The following is a 27,460-nucleotide window of genomic DNA, read 5'->3' on the forward strand; positions in this document are numbered from 1 at the left end:
TGTTCGATCGTTATGGGCCATACGCTTCCCTTTTCGCATACTCCGCTATACATATCATTTCTTTTTTCTTTTTTCTTTTCGACTGTTTCGTTCAACCGCAAAAATTGCACGGAAAGCAGTCGCGGATAGCCAGACTCTCACTAGTTATTTTTCGCTCTCGGCACACGCATACGTCGCATCACTACTAGTATTTTTCTTTGTCTCTCGCTAGTTCCCATACATACGCGAACAGGTGTATATATGTTTACATGTGTGCGCATACATGGACGTTCGCATGTGCGTTTACACACCCACACAACGTACATACATATGTATACACGTAAACTTTACATATATACATATACATGTAAATACATATATTTACATATAGTCGAGCAATCGTGTTTTTTAAGACCGTTTCATCTACATGGTTTTATTTTCTCTGTTCTTTCTCTCTCTCTCTCTCTCTCTCTCTCACTCTCACTCTCACTCTCACTCTCCCCCATTGGCAATTCTTTCGCGTAATACCTATTTATATATTTATAATATTTATATGTCTTTTTTCCCGTACATTGGCCATACCTTTGTTAATTTCGGCTTGCAGTCGTTTCCTTCCTCTCACGCTTTCGCTCGTTTCTTCGTGCCTCTTCTCATTCGCGCTGTCTTTCGCACTCTGTCTCTCCTTGAACACTCATACACAGGCTCTCCCTCCCTCTTTCTCCCTCTCTCACTCTCTCTCTCTCTCTCTCTCTCTCTGTTTCGCTACTCTCTTCGTTCATCTTATAAATGTACGTTAGTAACAATTATGTATTGGACAATGTTTAACAACGTAATGAATGCACACGCGGGACACAGTGTCTGTTCTCGTAATCTCCGCGCATGCATTTCTTATTTCCGTGTACGCTGCACGTATGTATATGCGTGTACCTCTATTACGCGTGTAAGTATGTGTATAAGACATGCTTTTCTTGTGCGCGATCTCCTACAATTTTACGACACAACGATGACGACGATTATTCTCTTCGCTCCGTGCTTGTCTCGCTCTTGCTTTCTTTCTCCGCATAGTGGCACTCGTGGCTTCGTTCGATCACCCTCGCGTCTTCGAGATCCCACGCTTTCAACGCGCGTTCAGATGTTTACATTTCAGCGTGAAATCGCCCGTTAGACGAACGACCCTTCGTTCTTTCTTTCCAAATATACTTTGTCGATTTCACCTGTTTTAAACGATCCACACGCTGAAACGAAACGCGTCCCCTCCGAAATTCTGTCATGGCGTTTCGCGGTATGTGCAAGCGAGTTTCGTGATTCGAAGAAGATGGTAACGCTAGCGTGCGAATAATCTTTTTCTCGTGTCTCCATCTACCGCTAAAAGTCCAAGGACAATGAAAAAAGTAATTATTCTTCGGGTAGGTGTCGTTTAATTCTCACACACGTGCTATTTCGTAACGTGTAAATATCCTGTGTGTGACGTTCAACGTTTTCGAAAAAAAAAAAGAGTAAAAGAAAAATTCGAAGCCACGTACACTGTGCAGGAAAGAACGTGAAAAACAAAATTTTTATTCCTTTATACCACTATTTTCATAATATCTCTTTAGAATATTCCTCTATAAAAAATTCATCAGTTTTCTACGTTTTATTTTTTTTTTCTTTTTCTAGTCAACGTATGTTCTCCAGCTTCTCTTGCATTTTTTTTCTTATTTTCTACTTTTCGTTTACTCTATCGTTTTATTCCTCTCCTCGCCTCGCACCTCTTCTCACTCTTCCTCTCCCCCCCTCGCAATCGTACGCATATACACTCGCGCCCTTCCTCTCTCTTTTTCTCTCTTTTAATTTATATCGTTACACGTCTATATTAATGTAATACTTATTTATCGTAATGTCTAAACGAACACATATTTATACCTCGATAACGTCGTGTTTATTTATCTCCGTGTGCTAACTGTTGCCGGTTCTACCGTCGTATAATTCTCTTCTCGTATCGATTCGGCAGTCGAGTTGCTCGAATCTTGATTCGCGCGTTTCGTACATGCTCTCCAATTTTCTGTCTCACGACCGAAGTACTATCTACCTACGTCTTTTTTTTTTGTGTGTTTTTTTAAATGTCTCGTTAATCGTTAGCGGCTTATACGAGAAAGCGTGTGCTTGCATCTTCTCGCCTCTAGCGTTCCCGAGACTTTCACCGTTTTCACGCTCTCTCGCATTCGCTATCTTTCTCGCGTCTCCACGTGTATTCGTTCTGCCTCTTTCGTACGCTGTTCTCGCTTCGTTATACTACGGCGCGTTCTTCCCCTCTACGCTCCTTCTTGCTTTTTATCTCCTCCCGAAATAACGAATTATCTTTGTGTACGTGCTAGTTCCGTGTGTTCAATGTATATGTGCGTGTTCTCTTCGTTAAATTCGAATGCATACGACGCATCGAACGTGTAACAATAACTGTAATCGTAATCATTCTATCGTTAACGTTAACGTTACTCCATTGTATCATCCCCACCTTTTATCGTTATCTCGTTATTTAATCGTTATTATTTACTTTATTATCCGTAAACTATTATTTATTCATTGTCCTTTGTCACCATTTTATCATTATCATTATCGTTATCGTCTGTGTATCATCGTTTTCATCATCATCGTCGTCGTCGTCGTCGTCGTCGTCGTCGTCGTCGTCGTCATCGTCGGCGCCGTCTCCATCGTTATCGTCGAAACGTCGGCGTCATAGTCGTCGTTGCAATTACCGTCGCAGTCACCGTCTCCGTCATACTCGTCGATATCCTCGTTAATATTTTAATTAATTAATTATTGTTGTGTATTGTTTTTCTTGTTCTTGTTGTTATTGTTGTTTTTATTACTATTATTATTATTACTATTATTACTATTATTATTATTCTTATGATTATTATTATAATTATTAATATTATATTATTATTATTATTATTATTAGCGACAGACGTTACGATTTCATCGTTTTGTTTCACGTCCTTTAGTCCTCACGTCCGAACTTTAGACGTCGACGTGTTTCTTGGCTCTTCGATACCCGGATTCTCGCCTATTCTTCCATGTGTACACATTTTGGAAAATTCCGTCGCACCAGTTTTCCTCCCGATCCTTCTCACGCTCTGTTCCATGTATTTTTCGTCTCCGTACGTACGTACGTTGAACGTTTCGCGTCTCCTTCTCTCCGCTTCCTAACGCTCGTCTGCCACCCTTGCTTGTACGCTGTTTCTCGGATTCCAGTCGTTCCGCGATGCGTGCTTCGCTCGAAGACGTTGGATCTCTCGAGAGTTGAAAATCGAGAAAGGTACGGCCAAATAGGTGCTTGCCGACAGATATACCGATCTCTGGATATACCGATAGAAAAAACCTGTGTTTTACGCTTTTGCGTAAACGAACTGCTCTATGGTGGGTCCTTTTTCCTCGAGAATAATTTCAAATGTCGCCTTCCAGCCGAAGAAGATCGAGTCCACCGTTCGGAAATTTCCAAAGCCTCTCTGCCCCGTCTTCTCATCTTTCTCCTCCTTCTCCTTCTTACTCCTCTTCTTCTTTTTTTCCTTTTTCGATTGGCCGCTTCGTCTCGATCGCGCCGGAAACCACGAATACGATCCTTTCTCTCGAGCGATATTCCCATTCCGACGAATCCGCCGTAATGCGTTTCTCGCGATCGCCACCATCGGTGCAACCACCACCATCGCCAGCACCATCGTCGCCATAGGCACTTTACCGTGAACGAATCGACGAGGAAACGCTGGCTCCAACGCTCGTACAACGAATCACGATACGTCTTTCGTAAATGGAAAAAGGATTCGTTTTTCACGACGGTGGTGGTGGTGGTGGTGGGGATGATGGTGACGACGGCGGTTGGAAAGGTGACGACGATGGTAGTGGCGATGGCTGTGGCGATGGTTGTGGCGGTGGCGGTGGCGGTTGCAACGATACGAGTTAACGTAGCACCGGTAGTCGAAGGATAACGCGTGTCGACGAATCGACCGAAACGACTTTTTCCACGCGGTCGTCGAGATCGAAATTTCCATTGGACACGACCGCACGCCGATGATATTCCTCGCCATCTCCACCACCACCAGTACCAGCATCGACACCACCGGCTTCGGCATTCGCGTTCGATCACCAGCCACTTTTCCAGCAACCGGTTCGCACCGTCACGCGCGCCGACGTAGTCGCGGCGAAAGCAACGGCGCAACCAGACGACGATATCTATCAGGCCGTTCCTTTTCTTCGACTTTGATACGCTATCCCAAAGATTAGCACGGTGATCGCGACCGTCGCTACCCTCGTTGCCATGGAGCGGCACGATCGGCCACAGAAGTATCTTGGCGATCCAGAGGACGGGAATCGTTCGAACGTTGCCGAGGATGCTGGTTAAAACGGAGCATAGCCAGATGAGTTGCGGAAGGATCGAGGTTGCCGATCGATCGGAGGAGGAAACGCTGGCGATCGAGTCGACACCGTCGCCGGTTCCGCACACCAACGTCCCCTGTTGCCGCCCCGTACTCGAAATCGACGCAGCTGCGGAGTAAGTGGACGAGTCGTGTCTCTGTTCGCGCTCCAGGCTGCTGTCCGTGAATCCCGATTCTTCGTATCCTCCACCTGGTCGAAACAAAAAACGCAGAACCTTTGTCTTACGTCCGATCCAACGTACGATACGCGACGTCTTTCCACGTTTCTACGCGGTAAAGAAACTGTCCAAGCGATCACCGCTTCTACAAGCAAACTCTACGTCTGGTCTTTTTTAGTTTTCTCAAGCACCGAAGCCATCGACGGCGTATGGACGAGAGACGATGGCTTCGGTAACGCTGCTAGTGCGCGCATCTGGACCAGCTCGAATTATATTCCTATTTGTATTTACACTTTTGTATCAAAGTATATTTTCTACCTTACGATCTATCCACGCGTTCCCTTGTTCGTACATCTAATATCCTCGAGAGAAACGAACGTACGAAGGAAAGCGACGAGGCTCGAGCCATCCGGAGGTCCGACGATGTCGCTATTCGTAGCGTGAGGGATCGCGATCGAACTATCGTTGTTCTTCTTTCTTTCAAGCGGAGAATCGGACCGTCGTAAAGAAATCAGCGTAAAGGAAGACGAAAGAACGTACGTACCTGTGGAAGCCGGTCGAATGGGATTAATCTCGCAACGGGGTGCCGTTGGAGGATCGTGGTTGTTCCCGCGTCTCCGTGGTTCCTTGTTCGTGCAATTGGCGCAAATACCCGATCCCGGCAACTCCTCGGAACACGCATGAAAGCAGCACTCGTTCTCTTCGCTGCTGTGCAATGCCCTCGCGGCTTGTTCTCCGGTCTCGGGGATATTCGGATCTGAAATCGTTTCCGTTTACAAGTGCCACGTCTCCAGCGTTCCTTCGAACCTTGCCACGCGTTTCGTCGCACGATCATCCGCCTTTCGAAATCGGCCATTCGAATCGGACGACTTTCAAGAGGTTCAACAGGGTGCCAAAAATGCTATTACCCTTGTGCGATGCAGTGCGTGGTTCGATAGAGGACGAGGGACGACAAACAGTAAGAAGATGGTGGTAAAATACAGGCAGATCGCCGTCTACCAGCAAAGAGTTACCTCTGCAAAGAAAAGTGGGTTCGCCGGCGTATTGCGTGGGATACGCGGGAGCACGATCACCCGGAAGTAAGTAGGGACAACGTTGCTCCACGGATTGGCAAAAGGACCGACAGGGCCTAAGTCTGCTTCCGGCCCAGTTGTTGGAGCTATTCAAGTCCTGTGGTTCCCCATGAGCAAAGTAAGGCACCAGGGAGCTGCACACCCATTTCCTATACGCTTCCTGCAATCACAAACGATCCGTTTAGTCTGCGTTGGAACACGGCGGATCGACGAATCGATCGTCGAACCGCTAGAAAGAGAAAACACGTTTCCACGATGCGCAACCAAAAAATACGTTATCGCTCTCTTCTCTTTTCTACGCTCCGTTTTCGGAGTTCTATTTGCGACGATCGGAGGTCAGAGCAGGCAATAAGACGGGTCAGTGGCTGACCTACTTTAAATATTACACTTTCTGCGCATCCTCTAAGAGCGCGTTATAATTACGCTCCGGTTGCAGGAAAACCCTTTTATTCGCCACGGCGACTTATCCCCGGCTGTTCTCTCTATCCCTGTTCGTTATCCTGCTTCTCGTCTCGTCGCTCCGCTTTATTAAGTATTTCGTGTACACAGCCGAAAGAAGCGTCGCTCGGTATCCCGGTGATACAGGAGCGTGAAACTGGCTACGCGTTTCGCGTTCTTCCGTAACCTTGGCTCGTGCTTTGCCCGGCAAGTCCAACTGTACGGACGCTGCCATGCGAAAACGAGCGACCCGGAACAAATCTACGAAAAGCAACGACCTCGGCGCAACTGCCTCCGCCCTGGTTTCTACCGAATCTTCGAATAATCGAGATTAATCCTCGGAGATTCGCTCGCTTTTCGCCAAAATCGGTTCGTTGATGATCGATCGACCGAATCTTACGATCGACCCCTGTTCGCGATAAAATCGCTTTTCCGCCAATTTCTAGTCGCAAAGCAACGCAACTCGAAGATATGAATTTCACCGTGGTGAAAGCGTGCGGTCACACGGAACACGCGCTAACGCGATTTAACGGTCGTTGCATTGTTTTTCATTCGCAACTGCATCGTACAGGCAGCAGTGGCGTCTTGCGGTTTTTCACTCGTGTCGAGACTCGCGTGACCCGGCTGCCGAATCAAGTTCGCGATACGATATAATACAAACTATCGGGTTGGCGACTAAGTGATCGCGGGCTTTGTCGATACCACCTAATGACAAAACCCGTGATCGCTTAGTTGCCGACCCGATACGATCGAAACTCGTCGGAGTTGGACTTTGTTCGCGCGAATGTCACCTTTTCCTTTTCCTATGGAAAACGAACGAGTCGTCGATAACCGCGTTCGAAGGGGACGCTCTTAACCGGGACGGCAGTGCTTCTAAAGAGTTTTAGGAATCGCAAAGAATCGACTAGGAAACGTGGCGGACGTAATCCGCCAAGACCCTCGACGAGCTCTACCTTCTGTCTGGTCTTAGAGAAGACTGTTCGTAAACCCAAACACCCGACTTTTCGTCGGATCGGAAAATAGACGAATAGAAATTAGAATGAGCGTCGAAGCTGTGGCGAGGACTGCGAGGCTGCCGCCAGCTTGTTCGATTCGACGAATGCCAACATCGACGGCGGTTCGCCGCACGATTAACGAGAAAGGAAAGGGCAAAGATTGCTCGGCAAGAAACGCGAAAGGAATAGCCGAGAACACTAGGACGGTGGATCGGCGGATAGGTAGCTACACCTGAAGTACGCACTCCAAGTTGGTTGACCCAATTCTCTCCAGCCTCTGTCGAGTATCTACGTTCGAGCTAGGCAGATGCGGTACCCTCCCCTCCGGGCTACGTCCTTCCTTTCGTCCCTCTGCCAACCCCGGCTCGTGCTGCTCGTCTTCCACTCGCTCCACCCGCAACCCCGTCCCTCTGTCTCCCATCTCAGCCGTCTCGTCCACCCTGTCCCTTTTCCCGCTTCGTGTCTCGTCGCTCGCCGATCAGTCTTCTCCCACCTTGTGCTCCCTTCACTCATCCCCCTCGATCAGCCGTCCCTACCCTTCTTTCGCTTACAATTAGATCGCTATAACGAAGCGCAGCTTTCAAACAATACGTCGTTTTCCGATTTCCTTCCGCCGCAATTCTTCCACGCCGATGCGTTCGCGGTTACGTGGCGCGACGACGCGAGTCGCGACCCGCGCGGCTACGTTCCGCCTCGTTCCTATCCGATCTTCCCATCTTCCGTCTTTTTCCCAGCGACTAAATTTCTCTCCTTTTCTTTGTCCCTCTTTTTTTTCATCTCTCCTTTTTCGTCAGATCGACCGGATGGTTCTTAACCCGAATAACGAACGAAACAGCAACGACGTATAAACGTTTCCGATCGACGGTGGGACTGGGAAGAGAAAGAGGAGCAAAGAAATGGGAAATCGGATATAGTCGGTGGAAATGGTGCGTTTTGTTCGCACGACCATATACGTTTCATCGGTCGCTATGGATCGCGTACTTGGTTTCTTTTCTCACCCGCGCTAACGTACATCGACGCCGAACCTGCTTTCTTCTCGCTCTACTTTTCTTTCTCTTCGATACGAACGACAGATAGCGCGCAGCCAGAGGTCTACGTGTGTGTATATGGTACGCGTATCCGTGTGGTCGTAGTCTCCGACGCGCAGCTGTGTACGCGTGTATGCACGTACAGCGCATACAACGACCCGTAATTCCGCCTGTCATTGTTCACCCCGGATCCGTGACATTAATTTTATCCCTCTTTCGGAATACGCCGGAGTGATCCTTTGTCTCGGTCAGGCCGTCGAGATCAAAGACGAGAGGCTTTGAAATTAGTAATGCTCTTTGCGCCAACGATTCTTTCTTTTTTCTTTTTTCTAGAAAAAACGCCACCGCCCTGTGTTTCGTTTCACGTAACTGGGTAATTTAACTAACGATTTCACGCTCGTCCGCCGATCCTAAGGATCGGACAGCGTCTCGCCGTGAACGAAGCCTCGATCGCGACGACCGTGACACGACCAGGTATCTTCGGCTTGACCTGGCGTACGTGCTAATTTCGCCGCTGGGAAATTTTCAAACGATGCTCGTGCAACCGGAAACCGTACCGTCGGTTCCGGTGTTTCTCGTTTACGCCGCACTTGCTTCGTGAACGAGCTTTTCGGCCCACGAGTGCCACGAGTGCGCCGGATTAATTACCTGCGAAAGCGAGCGGAGAAGAAGAAAAGGCAAACGGCGAGCGTACGGATCACGCGGGGGCGAACGCAAACCTGAAACGTCAACGAGTCGTCTGCCTTTCGATCGTCGAAATTCCGGCGATTCTCACGACGACCAGAGTTGCCAGTTATGGCGGCTGTCATCGCTGCTGTTCGTGCAACGTTACGCGCGAAATGTTCTTCCACGTTTTGAACGAAATTAATCAGCGGCGAGAATCGCCAGCAGATGGCAGAGCACTCGATCGAATGGCAAATGGAGAACACGCGGCACGGAGAGTGGCCGTGCGTGATGTTTGCAATTTTTCGTAGTTGCGATAGCTGAAATATGGAGAAGCAAAGGGGAAAGAAGAAAACGTCCGCGACGCGATTCCTTTCCTCCGAACCGTCAAAGTTTCCCTCGATGGAGCTGCAACGCCGTGGTAAATTCTATCGCGAGATCCGCAGCGAGTTCCTCGGCCGTGTAGAAACCTCGACGGATCTCTGTCGAATAGCTTGGTGGAATGAAAGAAAGTATTTTTCGTTCTCCAGAGAAACGACGAAAAGACCGCCAGCAGAAAAGACGCGAGAAGAATGAAAAGGAGAAATAAGAGCACCTCTGAAACGCGAGACGCGTCGAGCGATACAACATCGAGGAACAAAGATGCCTATCGCAGATACAGAGAGATGCGACTGTTGTTCGACGTGTCGTGTCGTACGTCGTGTATCGAGTGACGATGAAGGAAGCAACGAAGGAAGAGAGACAGAGAGGCAGAGGGAGAGGGAGAGAGATAGATGGAAACATGGAAAAGGATGGAACGATGAAAAGAGAGAAAAAAAGAAAAGGGGCCAGAGGGGAAGGGGTAGGGAAGGTTAGAGCAGCTCGAACGGGGTGACGGGGTGTCGGTGGTGGCGCGCGACGGTGGTTGGCGGTTGCAAAAGCAATGCCCTTAGTCGCGGTGACCTGGTTACCTGGCCCATATCCGTGCCACCGTTCTACCAATGCTACCCCAAATCCTACCCCTCCTCGAGCCAGCTTCCACAGCCTCCTGCTGCACCTTCTGCAGCCTCGTCCCGGTGGTTCTCTCCTCCTCTTACTCTTGTTGGATCCTGCCTTAGCGTATTCGTCGCTCCCGTCCTCCCGTCCAGATATGGACGTTTCTCGATCCTGGGTGCCTCTTTCTATCGATGCGTTCTATCGATATGCGATCAGAGAGAAAACAAGGGAAAATGTTGCCTCGTCCGACCACGCTCGCCTTCTCTTCCGACGTTCGATATTCGGAATTTCACCGGGCATAGATTTGCTCTCGCGTAGATTTCATTAACGGATAGGTACACCTGCACCGCTTTCAAACAAGCGAGTTTCAATATTGTTGGTTACTCGGTCGCTGCGTGCCGAATTCCAATTAGTTTCGCCCCAGAAAATGAAAGCTGCGCGAACCTCGCGGATCGACATTTTCCAATGGCGAAATTCCCAGCCAAGTAAATATCGATTATTTCGAGCGTTTTTCAGCCTGTTGTTTCAGAGAAACGGAGAAGAGAAAAGGAATCATATGGAGAAATCTATGAAATATTCTCGCCATCTCGTTACTTGAGCGCCATTGCGAAGGATCTAGAAACGGTAGTAGACGAATATGTCCTTCTGACACGCGATACGACGACGAAGTGAACGCGGATGAAAATTTTCCTATCTTCCCATCTTCGATCGGACAGCGACAGAGGGCCGACCAGAGGGACGTTGTACAGGCGAACGAGGACGATGGACGTATCGATCAGTCGAACCGTCTCGTCGTTTACTCCTTTGCCTCGGAGTAGTAAGAAATTTTCGATCGACGACGAACCGATTTAATTAGGACGAACGCGGTTTCCGAGGGCTGTTCACTTTCTTCGGGTAGGCGCAGTTTCGCGAACAAATGGAAAAACATGCAGTTACGCTCTTATACGTCGACGGGGCGCCACTTCTTACCGAGACAATTGCTCGCAAGACGACAGCCGCTGGCAAGTGTCGCTTCTCCGGCCGCACAAAGGCTCGAACAACTTAGAACAAAGAACGACAAAACGTGCCTCGAGTACACGACGTTTCCTCCTTTTCCACGCCGTTGCTTCCCAGCAAAGCTCGATCAACGAACCGTTTGTCCAACTAAATCGCTAAATTTTCGTTCGAAAAGGAAACGGTGGCCGTACGGCTCGAATCGTATAAATCAAGTTGTACGACGGTGCGCGGTCGACAAGAGAAAAGAAAACGAAGAAAACGCGGAGAAATTGGCGTTCAGTGGGCACGGAGTTTGGTAGAATTCGATGTCGTTCGGTCGGACGATTACGAACAAAGAACGATACGTACGCGTGTCACGGTCGTTGAGCGAAGCTTCGTTCGTGTCGAACGATGTATGTACATACGTCGGCCGTAAACGCGTCCGCTTATTAAACTTGGCTATTGCGCTGTAAATACGAGCGGTAATGAATTTCAACGGTCGACAAAGGGACCCGAGAATCTCCGATATCCGACTTACGCGAGCGAAAATTGAAAACGTTCCCTCACGACGCTTACGTGGTTCGCGCTAAACGCGACAATTACCGTTCGTATAGTTTCGCATCGACCACTCTGACCGCTTAGACCTTTCCGATGATATCGGCGAATCGGAAGGGGAAAGGGGCGATGAAATGTCACTCGTTAGACTCTGCACTTCTCTTCTTCTCTTTTTTATTCCATGCTTTATACGACTGAAAATTATCGTTTCTGTCGGTCGTCAAAAGGTTAATAGATCACCGTGTTCTCCTATTACGAGTGACTGCAACGCCACACGGTTTCTCACTGCAGTCCATCGTCGTAAAAACCACCCACGACAAAGACGGAGCTGGCAATCACCGAGAGCGTCGCTCGTATCCCACTCGAGACCGCTAACGATCAAGCAGCGACGATTCCGTTGAACGGACAATAGGCATTTAGCCAGACAACGAGAAGATCGTGTGACGAGAATAAATAATCGCCGCGAATGAGAAATTATTGTTGCAAAGCGCGAGCGTGACGTGCACCGCAGAGTTGTGCGTGAACCAGCGAGCTCGTAATTAACGCGATACAGAGGTCGTTGCGTGTTATTGCGACGAGCGCCAAGTGTCCCTCGCTGAAATTAGTCGGCCGTTCGTGAAACAAGGCAATTTTTTAACATTTTATCGACCGATAGTTTATTAATCAACTTTTTGTCGCCGACGATCTTTCTCATTATTTGAGTAGCAATTTGTCATTTGGTACTAAGATATCTTGCACAGTTGCGTTGCTTCGTAGCTCCCACATTTTCATACCAATTTGAAAAACTTACCGTTCGCGATGAACGAAAAGAATGGTATTGGAGAGTCTAAACCTAAACAGAGCCGGCGCCAGCGTCGAACGTTCGAGCAGCGCCGAAGATTTGAGAGGCTGGAGAGACGAAGGGTCGCGAATCGATCGGATCAAATCTGTTTAACGTTTTTGTGGCAAAAGTTGGAGAAAGAGCGACGGATCCGGGACTCGGAGATCGATCTACGGCGTTGAATAGCTAGTTACGTTGCAGCTATTTGCGTCGAAGAGGCCAGAACGTGAAACGAACACCGATAATCGAAAGAAGGGCGAATACGCGGTGGTAACGTGATGCCGCCACGTGACATACGTTTACCTGATGAGAGGATTTAAGGACGTACGCGATCGTACGTGGATCGAAGGTCGCGCGATAGACGTATTCGATCCTGGAATATAAAAAAGAAAAAAAAAATAAAAAGTTATCAGCTCGCTCGCTAGCTAGTCGATGGAGTTTTATCTTCCATTCGGTATGCGTTGCAAATTCGACGAATTGCGCGAGTTTGGAACGAGGATCGAGTTTCTAAACGCGGTCGTCCTATTTCCTAAATTCATTCGTATCAGATTACGACGATGACGACTGTTTCACGGGCTCCGATTCGAAAGAACGGCATCGCGTTCCCTTGGGTATTTCCAGATAAAAGTTTTCGAATATTTACGAACAGCCGACCGTGTCTATATCGGTGTCTATACCGCTCGGGAGTAGAAGCAGAAAAATCGCCAGATACGACGAGCTAAATATACCTGTGCAGCGCTCGCGCGAACACAGACGGAATTCGTCATTTCCTACCGCTGCCGTTTCTAGGCGAATCGAAAATATATCAGCTTCCGACTAACGTCGCTTTTCTTCTCGCTGCAAACACGGAAACACGGAAAATCGATTCCAGCTTGGGAACCACTATCCGCTGGTACGTATCGGCGATCTACGGGCTATGCTGAAAATTAATTTTGCCCAACGATAGGACGTAGGGCGTCGAGGGAAGGGAAAGGGAGAAGAGAAACGTAAACGACGACGAGAGAAAAGTGGACGTCCCCGTGAAGACGTATGGCGTAGCGTCGATGTTAAACCGAGGAAAATAACGCTCTTGGAGGAGATCTTCCTGCACGTGTACGTTGTTATCGATCAGGCGGAGGATACGACGGTGACCAACGCGTACGAAGAACCAATGGCGAACAACAACGATCCCTTCGATCTTCCTTTATCCTCTCGTCGCATCGCGTCGCGTCGTTCGCTGTCACAGGACTCGCTTCGCTCTTCTATCGATCGAGCTTCGTTTTCCTAATTTCTCGGACCGCCGTTCGTGGCGAGGGCTTCGCGACGCGATATCTGTATTCGTGGAGCTCGCGGATGCCGAGAGTTGATTTGTGAAAAGGCAGGAGGAAACGAGGAAGCGGTTTGCGGCAAGCAGGAATTTCTCACGGGCAATTTCCTAGCGGTCAGCCGTGGAAAGTTTGTAATTTTTAAATGGACGCGAGGGAACTGTGGCGACCACACACGGTCTGGTATTCCCCGGACGTTGCTCGCAAAGTCTCAACCTGCGCTACGTATCGCGTTAAAGCGAACCGCGTTATCTCCGAGTTTCGCTTTCGACGTTCTCTCCGGGACGTTATTACGCCTCTCCTCGACGTTTCTAACGAGGTAAACAGAAAGAAAAAATTGCCACTCCTTTGTCGCTCGTTCGTATTTCGCACGATCGGATATCGTTTTCACCTCCAACGCGCGACCTCTGGCTTTGACCTACTTGATCCACCAACATTGATGGTAATACAGAGAGAGAACGCTGTCTCGGTCAAGTAAGTTTTACGGCTGAAAGACGCACGGGCCCAACGAATACAAACAATTTTTTTTCTTCGCGATTAGCGCAAGTCGAGCGCGTTGCTTTCGTCCACGTACATACGTATTTCCCTCTCGATGAGAAACAAAAGCGTTCGTTCTATAGCTGAGATTTTCGTAATGGTCTGTTTTACCTCCGCAGCCACGTGCGAAAGTCATAAAAGATATAACCTAGCAAACACATGCTATATTTATTTTTATTTTTTTTTTTTTACCAATGAGATATAACGCTTTACCAAATGTCCTTAAGGACAAATTGTAAAAAAACCAAAATAAACTAAAAAAAAAAAAACGTGCCGAAGCACCTCCTTTTGTTTCTATGCCGATCGTACGATGCCCATCGTACGAAAGCGTCCGCTAATATACGCGCGTAAGGAACCTCAGCGAACGATACGATATCCGCTCGTAGTCCCGTCGTTTTTCACGCATAGCAATTCGATGGGGAGCGAAGAGAAGAGCCAAGTATTTCTCGCGCACGCCGACATAAAAGAGGACGATTCGTGTGTCCTTTCCATTCTATGCTGTTTCGTTGTATCGATCGAAAAAGTCTGCTGGCTGTGCAGCCACAGAACGAGAACCGATACTTGTTATTTACAAAGTCTATTCACCGACGTTACACCCGTGAAAACTTGGAACAACGTTTTACACTTGCTCGCAATTTAAGCAATTAGATACGACCATCGCGATACGTATCGCGAGCAGAGAATCGTTGGCCGTGCGAGGCGAACGGAGACAGACGTCGAAGAAGATAGAACTCGGAAGAAACGAGGTCGCGCGAAAGAGAAGGCCCTTCCATCGTAGTTGCTGGTTCCCTCGTTCCAAACCGAAGGAATCTTAACGGAAAGATGTTCGATGTCGACCCCTTGCGACATCGATCCGTGTTTCATCCGCGCAGCATTGCCTCTCCGGTTCTGCGTTATCCGCTTCGCTGTACCGTCGTTCGTATTTCACCTTCGTTCCCTTCTCGTCGCTGTTTCTGCACACCCTTTCGACCCACATAGATACACATTTCACATGGAAACGGCATATCAAATCAGTAATAGACAAAATACAGACAGCAAGGAGACAGATGCACTGGTTAACAAGCCGAAAATACAAACTAAGCACAGAAAACAAACTAAAAATATACAAAATAATCATAAAACCAATCTGGACATACGGAATTCCGCTATGGGGAACAGCAGCAATGTGCCATATAACCAAAATCGAAACAATGCAAGTCAAAATCCTTAGAACGATAGTAAACGCCCCGTGGTACGTTAGAAACGAGGACTACGGAAAGACCTGGGAATACCAACGGTCAAGGAGGAGATTACCAGACTCGCAAGAAGGTACAGAGAAGGAATAGAAACACACCCGAACCAGCTGGCAGCGGAAACGAACAGCACAACAAACATCGCGAGAAGACTAAAAAGGAAACACCCGATAGACCTCATAAAAGATATAACTTAGCAAACACGAAGATGGCACCCCGCTGGGGGTAGCCACCCACATGTTATATTTATTTTTATTTTATTTTTTTACCAATGAGATAAAACACCTTACCAAATGTCCTTCAGGACCAATTGTAAAAAAACCAAAATAAACGAAAAAGAAAAAAAACCCTTTCAACCTCCTCGTTCGAATCGAACGGCGAGCCTTCTCACGTGCCAACTTTCCTGTCTTTCGCTTCGAGGAAAAGGAAAAGAAGAAAACTTTCACGAGCAGAATCGAGAGAGCAGGGAGGGAGGAGCTGGCGTATCTGAGGGACGAAACACAAGGAATTCGATCGTGTAAATTTAGCGATAGGATGGTCCCGTTGCCAACGAGTTATCGATGTTCGATATCAGTCGTTTCTTCTTCCAGCGAAATAAATGTCTTGCCGAATCTTTCCTATAAATTATAGAAAGTTGTGGCAAGTTGGAATCAGGTTAAATCCGTGGTTAAAATATCACCGCGTAATAGACGCGTTTACATCCATGCACGTGATAAATAGTACGCTCTTTCCCACCATACTAATCGCTTAGTTTCGCATGCCGAATCCTTCGCTCGCATTCGAGAGGTTCGTAAAAAGAAGAGAAGAAAACGTCGATACGGGCTGTCGAGGCGGTCGCCGCATCTAAGAAAACTCCACATCTAGTCCTTTAGTGTTCTCCAGCACCGAAGCCATCGACAGCGCATAGGCAAAAGACTGCGTCGAAGGCAAACCATAAACGGTACACACGCAACGTTGGCTTCAGGGTTTTTCAGTCATAGGGTAACGCTGCTAGTGTCGCGTAAATTGTCGCGATGACGATATCCTGTTATTGGATCAGGAGTTGACTTCGGTATCTACTCCAAGGATAAGACTTGACTACGCGAAGATTAAAAGAACAGTAGTAGACCCGTCTCTTACCACTAAGGAGGAACACACTTTTCCGGTAGGAAAGCGAGGGTAACGATCCGCGATGCTCATTGGTTATAGCCAACGTTAATAAATAAAAATACGAGGAGAAAGTCTCCCGCAGATGTGGCTCGTGGGTGTCCTTGTTCATGGGAAAACCTGCTATTTCGCTAGACGAACATCCACTTTCTCCGTAATTTGTAAATGCAATAAACATAAGGACTGTTTTAAGGACCATCCATAAACCGAAAATACTTATACGAATAGAGATTAAGCTAAAAAGATTCGGTTTATGGTGGTTCCTTGGATTTATCGCGGGTCAGTGTAACGACGTGTAAGGTCTTGGCGGCCAGACCGTGAGGGACGTCGCACGGACCATCTCACGCGACGTAATGGCAAGTAGAATTTGACCTGGAACACTAGCCTGCTGATCTGGATCAGCTAGGTTATATTCCGAACTTCTTCTACTTTCTACCTTACGATTTATCCACGCGTTCCTTTGTATTCACATACGTCTAATAGCCTCGATACGGGCAAACGACGAAAACGAACGAAAGACGACGAATTCGTGGCGTTTCGACAGCTTCGATCGTATCACGTGTACTCGCCTGGCTCGGTACCTGCGTTAAACAGAGAAGTACACTCGTGTTGAGACGTGTGCACGTGTACGTCTCGATGGTCGTTATCGAGTACGTCTCTGGCGCTCAACGAGGCTTACGTCGGCTACTAGGATTACCAATTAGACGAACCGTTGCCAATTTCTTGGTCGATGTTCATCGACTAACGACAGGAAAGCGAAACCGTGCAACTTTGCGGCAAGACACGTTCGCAACGTTGAAGGATAATACGTTAAAGGAAAGAGAAAGTTTCTCAAAGATAATAGAAAGTTTCGAGGGGAATCTTTCGGTAACGTTACATCTTGGGGAACTCGCTGTCGACTATAAAGAAAAGCAAACAAAATAGAAACGTCTCGTGCGCGCGTATAAAACAGCGAACGTGAATTCTTATTCGCTGATTATCCGACAACATGCGGTCGCAGTAAATGTACGTACGTATACGTATTTCACAGCCGTCGATATTTTACGAGGCTGCCTGGAATATCGATTCGGTAACTTGCGAACCAGCGCACACGTGACTACACGATCGCATAGTTGCAGCTCCGTGAACTAGTTGATAGACCAGCAGACTTCCGATTTCCTCCATTCTATTCCTTAAATGACGCTTGCCACTCGCACGAGGCGACGTTCGCCAGATAGTCGACGTATCGCGGAAAGAGAAGCAACGTCACCCTTCGGTTTCTTTTCAGTTCGATTTTCAAGCAATTTTTTCGATTAAAACAACCAGCTATAGAGTAAAATATGGACGACGAGTAAACTTAGTATTTTTGCTATACGAAAGTAAAAACGAGCTGTTGAAATGTCAGGCGAAGGGACATAACGCGTGTAAAAGTGGAGAAACGACGGTAAAACATTGGCGAGAGTAAACCGAATTCGACGATGCCTTGCAATTCCCTCGGATATATGGGTCAGGATGCTTGTTTTCTTCGAGTGTTTTTCCGGTTTCTGCTATCGCGTCTGCTACAGTGTCGTCGAATTATAAAAAAGGCCACACTTCTCCGCACGATCTGCTTATTCTCCGAGATGCGCGTCTTTTTTTTTCTTTTCTTTTTCCCTTTGTTTCTTCGACGATCGTCTTGCTGGCGTTCTCCTCCGCCAGGTATTTTGCCTAGTTTCTTGCAGAGAGAAGGAGAGTCGAGGGACGAAGAGAGAAGAGGATGAAGGGAGGCTGAGTCACGACGAGGGTAAGAAATTTAAAGGATTTCGCGGCTGGAAGCGCGTTTCGCTCAAGTTGCGCGAAATCTTGACGTGAGAAGGAGCTGTGCAACACAGTTCTCGAGTACTCGTAGCACCCAAGTGCAGGCTAGAATAATAGGTACTCGTAGCCGGTACGAAATGGCAGCTAAGCCCGATTTTATTCGAGAATTTCTTTGCACGAACGAAAGCCATTTGCACGACGTTATTACGGCGAACACGTGCGGGACAACAAAAGAAAACAAACGTAATATTTCTAACATCGTCTTACCGACGTTTTACGACAGAGAGCGGCGTCTAGAGATTGGAGCAACGATCGATCGTATCGGGTCACGGTCAAATTATCTCTTATTATCGGCTGCGGAGGATCGTGGCCGATCGAACTGTAAGCGCGAACGGTAGCGGTATCCGATAGACGGATCGAAAAGCGCCGATGGCGATACCTTGGGCACGCGTTTCGGCTACGTAGAATCCGCTACAGAGCAGCGAATCTATAATACAATCGTAACAGCGCTAACAGCTCTACGCTCGTGTCTATAACGTTGCTCTATTGGCGTTGAGTAGCTACCGAGCGAGGGCAATCTCGCTATTGATTGCACCTCGCATCCTCCCACCCCTTTTACTCTCCTACACCAGCTCCCCTCTCCTCCGCCATCCTTCGTCCACCCCAACCTTCCAAGCATCCCCTCCGATTCCCCTTTTTCTCTACTCTGCTATCCTCTTTGCCTCTAGACTCTTTCGATTCGAATCTGTTCCGTGGCAGACGTTCCACACGCGCCTTTCCTTTCCTTCCTTCGACACGACATACGCTTCCGATTATCAAGACCGACGAGCGATCCGTTTCTGTCCGATTAATTCTTTTTCTCGATTACACGGAGAAACGCGCGATAGCGCGACGTACGCGTTACGATTCGCTGTCTGTATGGTAAAATGGTATGGTTGCGTGGCAAAGATCGCGTACGGTCGTAAGACTGATCGATAGCTGGAAGCGACTGGAAGCCGAATGGCAAGAGTTAAAGGAACAAGCAAGGAAATAAATATGTATCGGGAAATAGTATCGTCAGCGATAGTTTGAGAAGCGGCGGTCGCGCTTTGACGTCAGTTTTGTTTAATTAATTCGAGCGAGTTGAAAGAAACGATGGAGATCCGAGGTCGAGACTACGTCACAGGCGAACAGGGCCGCGTTCGAATAAAACGGCAACTTGATTCAGCACTGCTAACGTCGACCTTTGGTCGCTCGATTCGACCAATGTTCCGGCCGGCCGAAATTAAAGCAACTTATTTTTACCGGCAATATCGTCGTCTCGCGCGTCGACGGTCCAGCTTGACGTCAATTTTGTTAATTAATTCGCCTTCGTTAGAACGATCGATCGAACGAGACGCGTTAGCCACCTCGCTACCCGCGAAAACTCGATTTAACCGCTTAAACATTTATCGGGGACATCCTATCTCGTCGACTTGTTATCGTATCGAGAGACCGATATTTTCATTTCGAGCTGCAGTTCGCCCTCTTTGCAAATCGTAGCTTTTCCTCCGTCCTCGAGTTTACACGCGCGGCTCGCCGTACATTCGTCGAATGTAACGCTTTCCGCGACTTTCCGCTTCGAAAAAGTACGCGGCGGTAAACGCGAGAATTCGTTCGTTCGAAAGTCATTTTCATTTAATGCAGAAAGCCATGCGTCGCGTATAGCCGCGCGAAAATCTATCAAATCCGTCTATCTGCTCGAGATATGCTTAGCTAAAACACCGAAACGATAAATTACGGGAAAAGCCGCACGTTGTTTCGCCTGGTCGCGTTCGTTCGATCGGCCGACGCGCGTTACGTACGCGACGAGAAACGTAGAGACGCGGTCGATGATGGAAATGAGGGAAAATTTCAAACAAAAGAGAGATAACATAGAGCGGCGCGTCGGAAACGAGAGATACTCTGGAAGGAAACACCTAGCTAGTCGACATAATAAGGAATACCCTGGCAGAGTCGCATTCATCCGCATAGTTTGTTGCCAATTACCCCAAGTGTCCACCTACATCGAATTCTGCACGAGAGTCGAGAGACATCAACGTCGTATCGTTGAGTAACATGTATGCATAACTTGCATAGGACACCCGACATATAGCTATGCGCGTATATATGTAGAAGAGCTACACGTATATGGATAATGTACACACGTAGGAAACGAACGAGGAAGAGGAGTGGCCGCACACTGCATCGGACAGCTTGCAACTGCGTATATTGTACATCGGTAATAACCGTTCGCCGAAAATGTAACCAAGCATAAACAGCTTTTTGCGCTGTTCCGTTCATGCCATCTCAACTGAAAATCTTTGCCATTTTTGTTGCTCCGTGACGTATTTTATCGGAATTACAACCTTGGAGATTTCGCTCGAAGGCAACGAGAACGAGTTACGAGTCGCGCCAAATAAAAGTGTTTCTTTGGCAACAGGCAACAACGTGATCTTGCTACCTCGTACCGTAACACCATATCTCTCCGTCTTTTTCCCACCATCTTTCGCTGTTTCGAGTTTCCCCTCGAGCGACACTCCAACTCGATTTTGTCCGCTTTTCTCTCTTCGCGTCTTTTCTCTCTTCTCCCTGTTTCTACCGTTTTGCAAACCGTCCCCCCTTTCATTTGTCCGGCCTTCCTCGCTCCTTACTGATCGCTGCTTCTTTAACCTGGCGCGACCCCGTCCCTCTCTGCTATTCGTCTTATAACGTCACGGATTTTCCTATCTACGACGGTAAGCATACTAAAATGGAACGAGTTTTTCTCGATACGAGACCGCTTTACCGATGAGTGTCGTGAATAGTTAGTTGTAGAGTAAGTCTTCTGTTGTAGCCACTTGCCATTGTGATAGTCTCCTAATTAATTAATGCACTACTACTACTGTTCGTGTGTAGAGTGAGGTTCTGCTACGGGAACCTGTATTTTCTTTATATTTCTTGGACCGTGAAAGAAAAATCGGACTCCGGGGTCGCCGGGGATTTGATCCCGGGTCCCGAACGTTCGTAACCTAAGGCGCTAACCACTGCGCTACCGACGCTAGCAAGTGTCGAGTGGTGGTATTTTGCTACCTGATTTACGACGATCGGGCACGGGCCAGTTCTTTCTCATGTCTCGTCGCCTAAACTAATCCCGTTCGCTAAGGATGCGTAGTTTACGAGTAAATCGTGGGTTATCCGAGACATGCGCATGATTACGAACAAGTTGTAAGCAAACTAGCTGCCACGGCCAACCAACAGTTTCGCACCGACGCACGGTTGACTATACTTGACGTTTAATCGTTAAAGCACTTGGTACGCGTCAACGTGTTCGTACGCGTGTATAAGGACAGTACGCACATGTTTGTACCACGTACCACGTACCAAGGGATGAGCGAGGCTGGAGCAAGCGCACTAATCGCACGATTACGCGGTTTTCCATCATCGGGCGAAACGACAAGTAAGAAACGTAAACTCGGAGGCGGAATCGTGGACAGTTGGACTCGCAACGTTCGCTTTGCAGGCTAATCGTTCGTTACGTCGAACGAACGATCCGTCGCTCGGACAGCGGTTTCGAGAAGGGACAACGAGCCATTAACAAGGTTACGCGAGGATTTCCCTCTATATCTGTCTCGGACGATCCGCGTGTATACTTTGCGCACCTATATACACAGAGACCCTGCAAGCAGCGTAAACGCGCCGACGCCAGCACCGACACCGACACCGACGCCGGCGCCAGCGTCAATTTCCTAGCACGGAAAAGCAATGACCGGCTGCCCGTCGCCTGCCTGAAACTTTAACTGCAACTGCAACTGCGCCGGTCATAGTCTCCGGTACACCTGCACTCGGGACCTTTCAACCCTTGCTGGCTCCGGTATCATCCACCTATAGCAACGTAACGACGTAACGCAAAATGCTCGCACGTTATGCAGAAAGTTTCGTTGGATCGCACGGGAAATCGGTCGGGCCGAAAAACTTTCAACGATAAAAACCGATAACCACCGACCGACACGTGACTGATAACGGCTGCCACGATGTTCAACGCACTGGAATATCAGCAAATTGATTTCCGATATAATCGTCGGGGGCGTCGTACAAATTAGTTTACTACTTGATCGTACCGACTCGTTGCATGTTGAAACAATATCGATAGCTGCCGAGGAGAGACGAGCGGTTCTGATCGAACAAGTAGCAAGTATAGCGTAATTAAGGTTTCTTTTGGAAATTGCGCCATCCACCGAATATCGCCAATACGCGGAATATAAATATAATACAGATACAAGTCCGCGTTCCTTTCCGAAGGTAGAAAATCAATTTGGAGGAAACGCGTTTGATAATTAGCTGTCTGGAAAGGATCCGATGGATCGGGATCGAGACGCGGGGCACGTTGATATCTCCGATACGTTGTCCTTAACGTTGATCTTAGTCGGATTCCGATACACGTGTTTCGATTCGTTCTGCTAGGAATTTTCGTTCGTCGATGCGCCACCACGATGCCATCTTTTCGTTCGTGTTTCGTTCGAGAAAAAGGAGGAAAAAAAAGCCGATGAATTTAAACGAACCCAACCGATTCGCTCGCAATCAGCCGCCAATTAACGCGTTCTCGCGTTGCATAAAACAGACTCGCGTACCGTAACCGGGATCCTGGCCATCTCGTCCAAGTTCGTTCATCCACTTTCGTTCTCCTAATTTGTAGGTCAACGATCCTTCAACTTTCATCGAACGTTGAGCAGAATTAATTAATTAGTCCCTTTTCTTTCCTTCTTTTTTTCTTTTTTCGAGAATCAGACATTTCATCCCACGAAGAATCTGGCACGCGTTCCAAACGTGTCGCGGCCGCGAGGCGTACGATGCAACGACACGAGGTATTACACTTAGACGCTTACGACGATTCTCTGTCGGATACATCGAGCGCGGATGCAGATCGAGGTAACGAACGAAGAAACGAATCGTCGCTTTATACATATGTATATAACGGATAAAAGACAGGATCTGAATCCGGCATTAAATCACGAGCCGCAAATGGGGCAAACGAATGGCCGTGCTAATCGCTCGAATCGATATCGCGGTCGTGCTACTCTTCTTGCGACTTTTGTCCGCGCGATCAGCCGAAAATGTTTAACGCCGTCTAAGCTTGGCGCCACTGACACAGCGGCGGTCCGAGAGCTCACCGTGGCGAACGATTTCTCATAGTCGGTAGCATCGCACGATTAATCGGATCAATTTTTTGGCGACGTTCCCGAGACTCTCGCTGTCGAGCGCGAAGAGGTAGAACAAGTTGCGCGCGATGCGAAGAATTTGCACGAGGTAAGATACTCGCTTTGAGAAATATAACGGATATACAAGGAGAGAGGGAAACGGGATTCGTAGCTAATTGGCAAACTTTCTGTGTCAGACGTTTCTTAGCGCGAAAGAGGAGATCGTTCGGTTGTTCGAAGATGCGTGTCACCGATTCGTCTGCCAAACAGCGTGTTTCCACGTTTTCCCTCGTCTCCGGGAAAAGAAGGGGAGAAAAGATTTCACGAGGACGACGGTTATCGGCGAGACGAGGCGCTTCGTTTGCCAACTTTTGCGATTACTTTCCAAGTTGGTCGGTTATCGGCTAAAGGCTGGTCGAACGAGTACGCTCGACGATAACATAGCGAAGAAGGAGGAGGAGAAGGAGGAAACGAAGAGGCGAATGAAGAAGAGAGGGAGAAAAGGGAGAGGAGAAGAGTAGAGAACAGAGAGGAAAGAGAAGAGAGCGTAAAGAGTCGTTACCTTGCAATGGGTGCAGTTGAAGATGACCGAATAGGACTGTGCACAGTCGTATCGCGCGAGCACTTCCTCGAACTCACAATGCAATCTTGCGGCTAACACATCGGCGTGCAACAGCTTGTCCAGGGCATCGACGCACTTCTGGCCACCGTTTAGCACATTCTCGAGCGGACCACCCTTGCCAGGTGCCAGGGCGTTGACCACCACGTGGTCGCAGCAGTGCCGCAGACGCAACCCGCTCATGAACCAATATCGATTCTCCCTCGGGGTTAAAAAACTTCGCGTACTGGTCCGGCCAAAATCATCCCGACAGATGTCCCTCTTATGTGACTCCTCGAGATAAAAAAGGCACTGTTCCGGATCCATCCGTACGCCCTCGGCTTTCTCTCGGTCGGTCCTTCCCTTTTTGTCACTCGTCACCTCACCGCCATCCGTCCCGGACGACTTTATCGAACTCGAGTCAAACCGTTCCGATTCCGCCACTGCTGTCTCTGTCGTTGCCTCCTTCTTTCCACCGGTCGACCAATAACAATTCCTTCCGGTGACCCTGACCTTCTCGATCACCTCGACGAACTCGGCATCGTTTCCATTACCGCCGTTTCCCTTCGAGCTTGCCACGCAGGCGACCGGACAATATTTCGGTACTTCTGGTGGACCGCAGCTACCCTGAAGATCGGCCGGCGCTGGGCCCGCCAGATCGCAGGCCGATAACCAAGGATTTATTTGGTTCATCTCCCAGCTATATTCGTTGTAAGGATGTGTCGATTCGGATTCGAAAACGGCTTCGCCGTGATCTCGATACGACGATTCTTCCACCTCTCGTTGCTCGCGACCTTGGTCTTCCTGCTGTTGTAGTTGTTGTTGTTGTTGTTGTTGATCTTCGTGACGGCGACGGTGATGTCCGTTACTGCTGTACTCGGCGTCCCGGACCAATTGCTCTCGAACTCCGTGCTCTTCCTCCAGTTGCCGATAGCGTGGCTTCTGTTGTTGTTGTTGCTGCTGCTGTTGATGTTGCTGATATTGTTGACGTTGCTGATTTTTTTGACGTTGGTGCGCGACGCTCGACGACAACAACAAGGAGGAAATTTGGGTGGCATCGTGCCGCGGAAGGTTTTCGACTGGGCCGAGGGATGGATTACGGGTAAAACCGGAGATAAACTGTCCGGAGAGATTCGTCGAACTCACCAGCGGCCAAGCCAATAAATACAAGATGAACAGCAATCCGTACTTTCGGCCGCGCCAGTTGTTGGATACCTTCGTCGTCGTTGGTCCGTTCCTCAAGAGTTTCGTTTCGTTCTCGCTGCTTCCGTTGGGGATGATCGGCTTCTGGAACCGGGCAGTGTAGTGGCTCTCGCGTCTCCCGCTGTTTTCGTTCGCGACGCGAACCTTTCCGCACGTACCACGTCCCGAATCGGCATTCCGCTTACGACGGCTTCGAAATTTACGAAAACGTTCTCCGTCGTCACAAATACCATCGTCCACCACTTTCCTCACTCGGAGTTTGTCCGTGTGGTTGCCAACGTCTCGACAAAATTTCGTCTCTTCTCGATACTCTTCCTGTTCACGAACACGAACGTTCCTGATCTCGCGGGACGACGCGACGACACGCGACGACTCCCCGATATCACGATAGCTTTCGATATCATCGTCCTCGTCATTGTAGGCAGTGTAAGGAAATACATCGACCGAAGGAACGTTCGTAACATTCGCGATACGAATTCCAGAGAAATTGACGGATTCCTCGGTGATCGCGCGATCCCGATCGTCATCTTTCTTCCATCTCGTTCTCGGTTTCCTGCTTCCGGTATAACAAGACCGTGACCTCGATGCTTGGCACGTCGATAAAATAAGGTCATTGACGTAACACACGTAGTCGATGACATCGTTGTCGTCGTCATCGTCTTCGTCTTCGTCGTCTTCGTCATCTTTGTCTTCGTCTTCGTCGTCTTCGTCATCTTTGTCTTCGTCTTCGTCGTCGTCGTCGTCGTTGTTGTCGTCGTCGTCGTTGTTGTCGGTGTCGTCGTCATCATTGTCGTTGTCGTCCTCATCTTTGTTTTCGGCGTCGTCGGCATCTTTGTCGTCGTTGTCGTCGTCATCGTCGTCGTCGTTGTTGTTGTTGTCGTCATAACCGTTGTCGGTATCGTCATCGACGTTTTTCTTTTCCTCGCTTTCGAACTCGAACCGATCGTTCCCTCGCTGTACGCGACAATCACCGCTTTTTTTCTGCAAAATATTGGTGAGCGTGCGAATGCGCGGGCGCACTTCGCTGCGGTAAACCGAGTCGTAAGAGACACGAAAGGCAGTGGCGTTTCTGGTTTCGGATGCGTTCCCGTGCTCGATCGAGCAGCAACGTCGAACCGACGACGAGAATCGACGATGATGGACAGCGTACGCGACAACTGCGGTGAATTGTCGTTGCCGTTGGAAAATCTCGGAACCACGAACGAACGGGACCGAGAGTCGGAAACGAAATAAAGAGATTCCCGCGGTGGTAGATCGGCGCGGAAGAAAATGAAGAGGCAAGCCCGAGGACGAGTAGCAGCGGTCGTTGCCGTTGTTCCAATCGTACGACGTGGATGGTGGTCCCGTGAATTCGGGCGGATCGAGCCGCATGGACACAAGCTCGGGAACGTTGTTAACGTCCCCGGTCCGTCCCGACGACGATCGTCCCCGTCGACGGCCCACGCCACTGACTCGTGACGCGGTCCAATATCCTTCGGTTTGTCCACGTTGCCTTTCCGTTCTCGACGATATCCGTTTCGATGATATCGTCGCCGACGATATATCCTGATATCGAATTTGTTTCGCTGATGATCCCTGTTGCGATCGCGTACGTTCCCGTCGTCTGGCTGCACAAGGCCCCGCATCGCTGCCACCAAAGATCGGGGCTCTTGTTCGCTCTCCGCGTATGCCTCTCGATTCTGCCGTTTCTCGTCGTCGTCCTCCTCCTCCTCCTACTCGCTTCTGTGCTCGTTGTTCGCTCGACGGACGACGACGGGTCGTCGGTAACGTCGAGACGACTCGCGTTACCTCGTTCTTCGATTCTCCGCAGTTCGACGACGATGCGATCGACGGCGGCCTCCGTGCTGGCGTCGCCGCGGCGATTCCCGTCGGTGAATCGTCGAGACTCGGATCTTCTCGGTTGCAGCGGCAAGTAACACCGCCTGTCTCGGGGAATCGAAGAGCAAATCGAAGAGCAGGCCGTGATTGCCGATCGAAGCAAGGCGAATCTTTCGTCGTAACTAAGTTGCTGGTGTCTATCGTATAACCGATACACGGAGGATCGAATTTGCACGTAAAGAGGGATTGTTGTTGATTGTTCGGCGAGTCGGTTTCCTGCCCGCGGTTGATCGAGACGATTTTCTTTTCGAGACGACTCGTAAATGATGTCAGCCCCGCTCGTAGATATCCCGGAGCCGATAACCGGATGACAGCTGTCCGAGCGGCCCGGGGCGGCGGGGCCCTTAGAAGTCCCCCTGGAGCAGGCGGCCTCCTTCTCGACGATCCCGGCGATCTCGAAGATGATCTCGACGGTGATCCGCGAAGCGAACGGCCAACTCGAACCGCGCCAACGCGACGATAACTTGCACGGTGGTGAAAACACCGGACGCCAACTCGCGCGGCAATGACAGTAGTGGTAATAACAATGGCGTGACCACGCGTT

The 27,460-nt window shown here is 49.0% G+C and overlaps 1 protein-coding gene across 1 annotated transcript; it reads right to left on the bottom strand.

The window, feature by feature from the left end:
* Nucleotides 1-2,617: 2,617 nt before the first annotated feature.
* LOC132908617 (uncharacterized) lies at nt 2,618-26,409 on the bottom strand. Its single transcript, XM_060962758.1, has 4 exons — nt 23,800-26,409; nt 5,560-5,779; nt 5,091-5,303; nt 2,618-4,578 (listed from the first exon to the last, which is right to left on the bottom strand). The coding sequence occupies exons 1-4, from the start codon at nt 26,407-26,409 to the stop codon at nt 3,371-3,373; spliced, it is 4,251 nt and encodes a 1,416-aa protein (XP_060818741.1). The 3' UTR covers nt 2,618-3,370.
* Between the last annotated feature and the right edge of the window lie 1,051 nt (nt 26,410-27,460).

This window comes from Bombus pascuorum, chromosome 7, assembly GCF_905332965.1.
Source record: "Bombus pascuorum chromosome 7, iyBomPasc1.1, whole genome shotgun sequence".
Lineage (NCBI taxonomy): Eukaryota > Metazoa > Arthropoda > Insecta > Hymenoptera > Apidae > Bombus > Bombus pascuorum.